Here is a 12,486-nt window from a genome sequence, read left to right as displayed (position 1 = left end):
GACATGCGTAATCTGCAGGCTTTCTGCTAAAACTACAACAACACATTTGAATCAAATCAAACCTTTGAAATAAAGTAAGAAACTCTTAAAAGTTATGTTAGAGATGTGCTGTAAGTTCGACAAGTATACACAAGCAGAACTGTATATTGTGCTTGGTGTTCTGAGATTTGTCTATAAAACAAACAGGTTTTCTCAGAGACTTCCTCTGAAACAAATTAACTTAAGGATAATTAATAATAATAATTGCTTAAGCCTAAATACTTGTAAAGACAACATACATGTGTCAGTACATTGAACCTGAGTGCCAGTGGATGGGTTATTGTTATTAAGTCAACCATTCCCAGCAGCTATGAAAATACATTTTGAATAAAAAAAGGCAATTTACCATATTAAGGAGCTGTTTACCTGTCCAGAAATGAAAGGAGATTGATGATCAAGCAGATGTTATTCCAGCACTGGTATTTATTGCCTTAGGATTGGTTTGTCTTAAATGACACACATTCAACAGACAAAAAAATAATAATAAAAAAGCACACATGCATTTGAATGTGCTCTACCCTTATTCCACTTTAGTGCATTTTGAATTAACATGACATTCCAGCACACTGTAAATAAAACCTTCAATCAATTTAAACAGCCACAATGTGTTCATACTGTCCATCTATTAGCTGCTTTCTGACACATGTGAGTCCACAAAACATCAAACTAAAGATAAAGCAATTATATTTAATGCCCCACTGGGTTTAAAAGAATGTCTGCATTCAACATCTGTATTCCATTGAGGCAAAACAATGTAATTTACTGAACAACGTTGGACGTACTTAAATGTCATTTAGTGAGTTTCACAAGCTTTTGACATGCCATAGAAAAGAATCCTTTTAACATGCACTGCATTTACTATTTCAGCATAAAGGGATGACAGTACCACAACAGTTCTGGGATAAACAGAATTTTTGTAATCATATATTTATTTAAAGTGATTTATGAGAATCAAATGTATGAGCAATTTCAGTTACCAAGCAATTATTCAGACCATAAGAGAGAATATTATTCTAAATCTAAATAAAACAACCCTCTCTACCCTAACCTAAGTACAAAACCTCTCATGCAACTTGCAGCTGCAGTTTGAAGATATTTCACATTATATAAAATTCATACAAATGCTGTAAAATATAAATGTAGACTGAGCCTGAAAATTATCTAGGGTGAAAAAAGGCAGGTTAATTATCAGTATTGACGTTTATATTATTTGGGAAATAAAATAAATAAATACAATAGCACTAAGTAAAACACACATACAGGATGACAGTTTATCAGTTACTTTTAGTGCAATGCAAAGGAGGACTCTTGTAGGTAAGGCTTAGTGTAGTAAGCTAGCTGTTTAATACAGTTTGTCACAATAAATAAGGAAAATCAGACTCTGTTAACTACAGAAATAATGCACAATTTGAAATGGTGCTCCAGAAATGCAACATTGTGTTTGTAGTCTTAGACAATTCTCTAGGCAAATTGTGTAAGGGGGGCTTACTAAACAGGTGAAAAACAATACAAAATAATATTTATCATAACAAAACAGATCTAAAAAACTGTTAAACAACCCTTCAACAAAAGGTTTTCAAAGCTTTGCAGACCTTTCAAACAGCTCCACAAATGACATATTAAATAAATACTACAATACAACATGTTTTGGTAAATGTTTGGTATTTGAATCTTGGAGTGCAAATGGCTGATCGAAAAGCATGTACAGTATGACTCACTCAAAGGCACGTACATAAATTAAAGCTTAGTCAAGCTAGACTCCCTGAATCTTGTGTTTCTAATTAAGCTGTTTTTTTTGTGTTTTTTTTTTCATATTTAAAGGCAGACATCTAAAAGTATCATGTATCTAAAGTAAAAGTGAAGTTATTAATTGCAACTCTCAAGACCCTAATTTTCCCCAAAAAAGACATCACCAAAGAAACAGCTAGTGCAAATGCAGAGAACAAACACACTGGTTGCCAGAATCAATTTGGAGACATTGTTTTTTGCCTGCATTGCAGCCAGTGCCATTTCTCATTGGTGGAATGTCACCCAATCGGAACAGCAGACCCGTCAGACTCTTCTTCAAAATTTATCAAGATTTATCTTCATTCACATTCACACTCACATTTGATTCATGATCTATAAACTAAAAACCTTACCCCGATCTATGACTATATCACATAGCTTGTTATACTCTACTGTTTTTTTCTTATTAGCAGAACAATGATTACCCTGAAATCTTGTTTTGTTGACTGAAGCTTTCTTAGTATTGTTATTAGTTAAACTTTGACTACCTATTTAAAGACTGAATAAAATGTACAAACATATTTGGAACACTGAAACAAGCATTTCTTTGCATTTCTATTATTTTACAAATTTCTACAATACAAGCCCCTGAGAGATGCACAGTTTCACATGCAGCAGTTGGTGCTTTCTTAAATGATCACTAATTTCTGATATCTTTCTATTGACTCACAATCAGCTTTCAGTGATATTTGTATTAGGAAGTCAGAATCCAAGTTGAGTGCAAGTCCAGGAAGACCAAGTGGCTGAACTCTTTTTGTTTTTACTACCCTCAGTATTAAGCATATCAATTGTATTCTAAGGATATTTCAAACTTTCTGTTTCAAGTCCCATAATCCAATAATGCTCTGGGGTTTATATGACAAAGATAGTGATAAACCTGCTGGTGTTTTCCCCCTGAACAGAATGTCTTGACTCAGCAAGTTATAGCATGTAGCTCCCTCACTCTTTTCTCATATACTGTATCTTTCTAGCCCGGTGTAAGGAGCCATTATAGAAACCACAAATGCAGAGCCGGAACACGATTGGAGGGACAAAAAGAACGAATTAGCATTTGACTGACGAAAGAACCTTCCGATACCTCAGGTTAATATTGCACTTAATTCTAAGATGTCCTATTTTTCTAGTGTCTTCAGATTCTCAACCTCCTATGTTGCCAGATGATCCCTGAAGATGTGCCATACTGAGACACCTTGAGGTTAGATCTTTATCATGATGTCATTGTGGGATGTCATTGTCATTCTCAAACAGGTCAAGTCCACTTTGGACAAGTTTCTCAGCTGAACTGATTGCACTGCATATGAGTGTCAGGGACAGGCTGACACTGTTGTGTCGGGGTACCTCTTGGCCGTCCTTTAGGATAGAGAAGCGTGGAGTTTCTCTGCTCAAGGTGTAGAGAATATTCCTGTGAGAAATAAAAAAATAAAAGAGAATGGGTCTGCCATAATTAGGTGAAATGTTCTGATTTGATTTTTAAAAATGCTAAGCAATAATGCCTTGTATGTAAACGTAAATGTCAATGTCAATATATTTATAAAGCACAATTAAAAACAACAGACTGTTGACCAATGTGCTGTAAAATAATCAAGTATGAACTAATATAAGAAAAAATTAAGAAAAACAAATAAAATATAAATGGAAATACAGTAGGAAAATCATTAAAAACGCTAATTATCAAAAATATTAGTACAAGCAACGGTAAGCAAGGTATAGCTATATTCTGGGTTCTGGGTTAAAGGTTCAATGCAAGTTCAGCTAAATCAACAGCATGTGTGGCATAATGTTGATTACCACAAAAAAAAATTACAGTTTAGAAAATATGCATCCCTACTCACTGTATTACACTCTATACAGCAGAAAACATATCGCTTCATAACTTGCTATTTGCCCCTCTTCATGCACAATACGTTGAGAAAATTGAGCTCTCATGTGTACATATGCCCAACAACACTTACTACTTTGGCTGCTGGTACATTTCGGTAAGCACAGACCAATTCTTTTCAAATTCAACCTACATTTCCAATTTCACTGGGCATTTAGTCTGGATATCATACATATTGTTTATGTCTGGTGGCTATATTTTGAAAAAGTGAGTGTTTTAACAGGTATGGATTGCCCCTGTTAACTTCCATTTTAAATACTTCACTTTAACCCCACCTTTTCCTTTTTTTAAAGAAAAGGAGGGACAAGTCAAAATTAATGTTTGTGGTAATCAAAATTATGCCACAAATGCTGTCAATTGAGCTTACATTTTATTGAGAATATTCCTTTAAAGGTTCATTAGAATTAGAATTAGGTTAATTAAGTTAACCAGAATATTCCTTAATGGGTTAGGGTTAGGGTTAGGCAGAGCCATATAGAGAGAGAGTTGCGACAACTCCATTGACTCCAATGGAACGTTTTTTTTACAGCAATGGCGGCTCGTGGAGCCTCTCAATAGTTCCCGGAAGTAGCAGCAAACACATGCCGCGCCGTAGAACAAACCGTTTGTGACGCACTTTTAAAAGGTGAGACATTTAAAGAATAATATTATCTTATTCTGTATATTATCAGTACATCTAAATAAAAATAAATTGTAAATTAAACCCTTTATAGTTGAATATTACTCATTAAATTAGGAGATAAGGGATGTTATCAGATAACTAACAGATTAGGCAAGGATTGGAGCTGGATAACGTTAGTAACGAACACCCTATTAATTGTCAAATCTGTTCTCTTGATTCAGTTTCATCCATCGTTTTAAAAAAAAAAGTAATATCGTAATATATTATTACAATTTAAAATAACTGTTTTCTATTTTAATGTATTTTAAAATGTAATTTACTCCTGTGATGCCAAGCTGAATTTTCAGCCTCATTACTTTTGAACGGCGGTTTATATACGAGTAAGCTTAAGTTGTTTTAAAGCTGAATATATTGTGTATATGAATAAGTATTGTAAGAATTATACATTAGATATATAATATTTATAATACATAAATAATTATATTACTATATATAGAATTGTAAGAATTGTAAACAATAAGCTTCATTTCACTAAATTTTACATTTACGTAACTGCTGCTAATAGTTAATAGTTCATTGACCCATTGTGCGGTGCGAGCTGGAAATCACCTGTCACCAGCCTGTCTCTGTACTATCTGAAAAGTCATAAATATGACATTAGTTACCATGAGATTAGTGAAAACAATGAACATGAGGTAACATAAAAAGGCAACAGAAACCCTAGCCTGAAATAAGTTGAGGCAAATAACGGTAAGCTGAACACTAATCCTCAAATATTAGCTGATTTGATCTTTAAAAAACAACATCGCTGTAACAACATACTCATGCTACATACATATGTCGGTGTGTTACATAAATATATAAAATAAATGCATTTATTGACTACTAATTACCAGAAATCGCAGTTCTGTCACTCTACTCTAACAGTTTGAAATGCCCGCCAAAGCACGTCCTGGAACTATCTGAAGTCTATGTGAATCACGTGACGATCAAGCATTTAGAACTTCTGTTGTCGCAACTCTCTCTCTATATGGCTCTGGGGTTAGGGTTAGTATCATTAGTTAGTTAATATCATGAGGAATACAATTTTCCTTGATCTTTTGAGATACAAGAGATCATATTATTATAAATACATCCCGTAGCTTTCAAAATTTCTTCCCGGATCCAAAATGATAATTTATGACTTGCTCTGAACTTTGCAATTTATGAGGTCTCACATGTGAACGCATCAGCAAATTGCTGTCCACCAAGTCAATGATGTCAATTTGATGATCAGAAACTAACCCATCCAGTGACAGTGAGGTAATAAGCAGAATCACGGATAGGCATTGTTATCATTCCTAAACACTAGAAGGACTAATGTTATACTAGTAAAATGTGTGAAAAAGGTTTCTCAAACCTTCTGATGTTCCTGGCTGTATGTAGCACTTGCTCTGCATATTCTTCTTAAGAACGCTAACATTAGAAATCTGAGGTATATAAGAGTAGTACTCATTGTTGTCTGCCTTATTACCAAAGCCAATCTGAAATGTCTACAATATGCTTTATGGCTTTCATACATTTATGCTGAAAATAGATTCCGGATACAATACTCGATACAGCACAAGTGCACATGCTTTCAGTTGGTCTGACTTGCCAATAGGATGAGTGGTACTACACTCATTTGAAGGGGAAAATAGATAAAGCACTTATATTCTGCTGTCTACCCATGTTCTGGATAGTGTACTTACCTGTATATGTTCTGTCATCTATCTATGAGCACACATGCTCGGAGAGGACATAGAAAATATATACACCTACAAGAGCACTCAAGTCACAAAATCAATAATAATGTGTCTTGGAGCAAACTTGCACAACCTTGTGGCATCCTTACATGCTTTCAAACTTTAATATGCAGAGAAATCACTTGAACTCCTGAAAGACAATATCATCTTTGGGGCATTTTCTTCATGGTTCAGGTCATGCATTGATTTTTTTTTCTTTTTTTTTTTGGTTGGGGGGGAGGCACAGTGTTTTATCCAGCTTTAGACAGCTAAGCACAATAAATGAGGCAATTATTTTTCTGTAAACACATCAGCTGAGGTTTAGAATGAAGACTTTGACCTTCAGAAAGCAGACTTTATATGAAAACCTTATAATGAACTTTCTCCTTGAAACCTTGAAAAGGTTGAGGAAGTGGTTCCTAACTCTGTTCCTGGAGGCCCCCCAACACTGCACATTTTGTATATCTCAACTTTCTGACACAACCAATTCAGGTCTTTGTGTCTCAACTAATGAGCACACGAGTTGAATCAGTTGTGTTTGATTATGGAGATATCCAAAATGTGAAATGTTGTGGGGCATCCAGGAACAGGGTTGGGAACCACTGGTAACCTGAGAACAGAGGTTACTCACCAGAGGTGAACAAATTATGAACCTTTAATATGAAGTAAAAGTTCAATTTCAGTGAAGTTAAATAGTGCAGACTGGCATAACTGAGATTAGTTTTTTTCTTGTTTTGTTCAAGTGGCCTCACAGAGGGCATTTAGTCAATGATTTACTTAAATTGAAAGATTTAGTAGGGCCACCATCCTACAGAGTTTAGCTCCAACCCTAATCAAACACACCTGAATAAGCTAATCAAGGCCTTCAGGATTATTTGAACAGTACAGGCAAGGAGTATTTGAAGAGTACGGGCACTCCTAGAGGGCAAGGACCCTCTAGGAGTGGAGTTGAACAGTCCCTTGTCACAGACTTGTGATACCCTTCATTTTATGATTTTGCCTTATTTACCTTACTTAAGTTTTTTTAATAAAATAATTCCTTGTGTTATATTACCCTGACAATACCACTGCTGTAATGGGAGTGTCAAATACAACTGCTAAGGGATGGTCAGAAAATATGCCATTTTCTCATTTCTGTTTACTGTATTCTATCTCAATTTTGAAAAGGAAATGTAATGGTGGATTTTTTTTCTTTTGCTATTGAAGCATATAGGAACAGGTTATATACAGTATCAGTATCAATTGGCTCACATGATTGGTAATTTGACATGTAATTGGGTAGCAAACTTGAGTTTCTCTCTTTGTCTAACATTTAAATTGATCAGTTTTGCAGACAAGCTGGTGTCACTGCAGTGCACTGCAAGAGTTTTTTCTCTGAAAATACTATTTGCTCAGGTGGTTGCTGGGGCATTCTTCTTACAGCTTGCACGGTAAGGTCTGCTTTTGGCAAATACAAATGTGTGTTTAACAAGGTAAGCCATAACGGGGTCGCACACCGGATACATCTGGCGGACGACTTGGCACAATCTAAAATTCAAAATAACTATTTTCAATGAAGGAATGCACACCAACACTGTATAAAATTTTACTCAAATCATTATCAAAGGACATAGATTATTTACTCTAACATTGATCATTCTTGAAGGGAAAACCTTGGTTACTTTTGTGTGTACTGTCTGCCACCTGGACTGCATTGACATGCCCTGTGTTTGATTCCTGTGCCGTGTCCTAGCTACGACACGCTGTGGCGTTTCTCGTCGGGTGAGATTTGGCAAAAGGCCAGATTGACACACATCGCTACCTTAGGACATTATATTAAATAAATCTACACATATAGTCTGTCAGTAGTTAAATAAGATCTGGGCTTTCCTGGTTCATGTACACGTTGAAGTTATTCCATCAAAAAAATCTGATGTCTTGAAATTGCATTTATTATATTGTGTGCATATATATATATATATATATATATATATATATATATATATATATATATATATATATACTGTATTGTTACGTGTTTGTTGTTTACATGTCTAATTTGTACCATTTCCATGTATTTACATTGAAATGTAGAACAACTGCTAAAACTATACTATCTCTTTAAGACCAGCCGCAGAGACTTTGACAGTGTTTTGGTCGAATTGTGTTACACCATCCGTGCTATGTGTTATGATTTGAATAAAATGTTTCTTTTGTCCTTTTTGACCAGCTACTAACTGTAACTAAGAGACAAATGGATTGCATGGATCTTGTGTTTGGACACAGAAAGAGTCAAACCTTTTTTATCTCAACATGCAATGAAAAGATCTCAGTGCTAAACTTCGCCACTACATTACTGTACACTGATAAGTGAAATCTGAAAACTTACCAGCTACAGGCTAATCACAATTTTTTTTAGTTGCATATAAGAGCGATTAACACACATTGTAGAGGTTTGTGCATTTAATAAAATAGCGATCATGGGGTCTTAATAATCAACATCAGGGTCGTTCAAATGAAGATCACAATTAAGTGGAAAAATCTATATTTTTTCCTGGCCCTCATAACGTCACTTTGTGCAGCAGCATGTTCATACAGTACATGTTGCATGTAGATGATGTCTAATTGAGCAACAGCAGCAGCAGCAGCAGCAGCAGTGTAGCTGATCTAGTCCACCAAGCCCAAATCCTATCAATATGTCATACACACATTGACATGCTACATTTTTCGGAGAGTTTTCATGACTGAAATACTGTTATACAGTATATACAGACTGTGCAAATGTTTTAAGCACTTGTGAAAAATGTTGCATAGTGAGGATGTCTTCAAATATAATTCCATAAATATTTTACATTATCAATTAACATAATATAAAGTCCAGTAAACATAAAAAATCTAAGTCATTATTTGGTGTGACAACCTTTTACTTCAAAACATCACCAATTCTCCTAGATAACCTGGACACAGTTTTTCTTAGTTGTTGGCAGATAGGATGTTCCAAGCTTCTTAGAGAACTTGCCACAGTTCTTCTATCTGTTTAGGCTGTCCCAATTACTTCTGTTTCTTCATGTAATCGCAGACTGACTCAATGATGTTGAAATCAGGGCTCTGTGTAAGACATATACTATTCAATTTGTATAGTGAATATTGAAATCTGAAATTGATATTTCCTAATGATACACTAAAAGCAGAATATATAAAATAACTGTTTTAAGTGATCTGGCTAAGTCTTTCGCAGAGTACTATTTATATACTGTATATGCTGTGGTCTCCTATCACCTCTATATAAATTTACCCCATTAAAGTTCACTTCTGTGTTCCAAACACGGAAATGTGAAAAGGATGCATAGCCCGCTCTGCTCCTGGAGGGCTCCAACACTCCAACATCAAAAAATTATTTTTGATGTGTCCCTTATTTAATTTCAGTTAATTTGTGCTTGAAGACCTTAAATGGCTGTGTCAGATTAAGGAAACATCCACAATGTGTGATGTTGGCAGGCTTCAAAGAACTCAGTGTTGGGAAACTCAAGAGAACATTTTTTCCTTGAATAAACATCCTCAAACATCCTCTCTTACTTCCCAAAGTAAATTATTTATCCCTATTTTTTGGGGGATGTTAATCAAAGTAAAAGTTATTTCACTTGAAAAGTGACCATATCATTCTTAACCAGGGGTGGAAAGAGTACTGAAAAATCATACTCAAGTAGAAGTACTGTTACTTCCCAAAAATGTAGTATGAGTAGAGTAAAAGGAGCTGTCCTAAAAACTACTCAAGTACAAAAGAGTAGCTCATTTAAAACTACTCAGGAGTAGTGAGTATTGAGTATCGAGTTGCAAAACCTATGCCTATTATAACGCACACTGCATGCCAACTTTTAAAATGCATCACTTATCTATGATAAGCACAACATGAATCTGATTCCAAAAAATAAAAGGGAGACATGATATCAGAAATGGCCTCCAACACTCCAACAACAAAAACTTATTTTTGATGTGTCCCTTATTTAATTTTAGTTAATCTTACTTGAAGACCTTAAATGGCTGTGTCAGATTAGGGAAACATCTACAATGTGTGATGTTGGCAGGCCTCAAAGAACTCAGAGAGTTGGGAAACTCAAGAGAATATTTTGTCTTTGAATAAACATCCTCAAACATCCTCTCTTACTTCCCAAACGAAATTATTTATCCCTATTTTTTTGGGCCTGTTAATCAAGGTAAAAGTTATTTCACTTGAAAAGTAACTATATCATTCTTAACCAGGGGTGGAAAGAGTACTGAAAAATCATACTCAAGTAGAAGTACTGTTACTTCCCAAAAATGTAGTATGAGTAGAGTAAAAGGAGCTGTCCTAAAAACTACTCAAGTGAGAGAAAAAGAGTAGCTCATTTAAAGGTACCCATGAGTAGTGAGTATTGAGTACTGAGTTGCAAAACCTATGCCCCATTATAATGAACACTGCATGCAGACACAGACGGTGGGAAAATAGCGCAGTAAAAGTACTGTTACAGCATTTAAAGTGTACTCAAGTAAAAGTAAATATATAAACATTTTAAACAACTTATTAAAGTACAATTCTGGGAAAAAGTAGTTAATCACAGTAACGTGAGTATTTGTAATTAATTACTTTACACCCCTGTTCTTAACTCTGCTCTATCAAACTCTGCTCTATCAAACTTTTTCTAACTCTAATAACATCCACTTTCCCCACATAGTGCAGGTTGTTAAATAACATTCACTGTCCCCACATATTGTACCTTTTTTATGATTTCAGTCAGATCCTGTTATTAGAATGTTGCTGGAAGTCTTTTTTATTTAAATATCTAAAAATTATTCTTTGAGATATTGATCTGGACTCCCTAGTAACACCACATACTTGTTTTTATTTCAGAAAGAGTTCTCATGCACAGCAGTTACAAATCAAGTTTAACATACACAGTAGAGTCCCCTGCATGGCTCCAGATTTCATCTGTTCCATGTCATATTGATGGATGCAAGGGGGTTTAATATGTCCCAAAAGAGCTATCCTTTAGCATTCACATTAATCTCAATAGAAGTTGCTTAACTGGCACATGCAAATCCAGGAGTACGCGTTTTGAAATCTATATCTCATGGGCCCTCAATTCCGAGATAATTGTTTTGAGCCAATAATCTGTAAATGCTACGTCATTTCATATCAGAACCCTTTGCAGCAGACAGCAGAAAACTTGTCTTTTACGTCTATTACAAGCTGTTAGGAGCCCTGTTACAAGCTGTTGAGTCGAAACATGCTTTTTGTAAGCCCAACGTTGTAGATAGAGCATCTACCAGGCTAACTGTGGAAGTTAACCAGATGAACCTTGACTCCCTGAAAGATGCTGATTTCACAGGCTTGCAGAACTGGCCTCATTTACAGATTTTAGAACAACAGCTCTGTTATAAAAAGAACATTTTCATCCACAATGTAGCAATATCTTTATTAACTTTTGTGCGCATTTATAGCATAAAAAGCAAAAGACTGTCTTCTATTTTCCAGCAATCTCCTGCTCTTTCTAATCCATTTTCTATTTACATGACACCAAACATTGGATAAAGCTGGTTCCCTTCTGTCACTCTCTCGACATTGTGTTGAATGTAGTGACACAATTAGTCTTTCTTGAGTCCTCGCATACCTCTGAACTTGAGAAAAGGCCAATGAGAAATTGGCAGACAGAATTTGCATGTCCTGCCCCCGGATATACGTGTATAAAGGGAATGCGTCTGTCAGTCAGATTTTTCTTAAGAGCTGAACGGTTGTGCAGCAGCAAGCTGAGTCTCACTACTGCTCCACTCACCTCTGTTGGCAAAGCACTGCTGTTGGATCAATGGCAGATCACCAGCGGCTTTCTCCTTCTCTGCACGCTGTGCAGTCCATGCCCCTGGGTGCTTCAACAGCGCTTCTCTCTAAAAGAGTGTTTTTCTCCTAAAAGAGTTTACACAAAAGAATAATACACAGGAGGCGTTGAACGTTGCTGTCTCACTTGTCTGGGCTGTGATCACATGGCGGCAGCATTTATGAATGGTTTATGTTCTCATTGCGAGAACATAGCCATGGCAACGTTGCGATCGTGGATTTCTCTCTTCTGAGGGAAAGCCTCTTCTTTGATGCATGGCGAAAACGCCAGCACCTTACGGGGAGAGATTACAACTCTGCTACTAAAGGACGCATTAGAGCCTGTCCCTCCAGACGAGATGAAGAAGTGTCTCTACAGCCCTTACTTCATCGTACCCAAAAAAGGCAGTGGGTTGCGGCCAATCTTGGACTTGCGAGTTCTCAACCCGGCTTTACACAAACTCCCGTTCAAAATGCTCACGCCAGATTGGTTCGCAGTGGTAGATCTGAAGGACGCGTACTTCCACGTCTCCATTCTGCCTCAACATCGACCGCTTTCGACGGCTAA

At 35.9% G+C, this 12,486-nt stretch overlaps 1 protein-coding gene across 2 annotated transcripts in view; it reads right to left on the bottom strand.

Moving 5' to 3' along the window:
* Positions 1-464: 464 nt before the first annotated feature.
* Positions 465-12,486, bottom strand: part of LOC127632789 (inactive N-acetylated-alpha-linked acidic dipeptidase-like protein 2) — a 373,182-nt gene continuing 361,160 nt past the window's right edge. For both annotated transcript variants that reach the window (XM_052111561.1, XM_052111562.1), the window contains one exon: positions 465-3,229. In XM_052111561.1, the coding sequence (XP_051967521.1) occupies positions 3,043-3,229 (187 nt within the window). In that variant the 3' untranslated portion in view covers positions 465-3,042. The remainder of the gene's footprint in view (positions 3,230-12,486) is intronic.

This window comes from Xyrauchen texanus, chromosome 39, assembly GCF_025860055.1.
Source record: "Xyrauchen texanus isolate HMW12.3.18 chromosome 39, RBS_HiC_50CHRs, whole genome shotgun sequence".
In the NCBI taxonomy this organism is placed as follows: domain Eukaryota; kingdom Metazoa; phylum Chordata; class Actinopteri; order Cypriniformes; family Catostomidae; genus Xyrauchen; species Xyrauchen texanus.
Note: the sequence above shows the minus strand (reverse complement) of the source record. Positions and strands in the feature narration are given on the sequence as shown.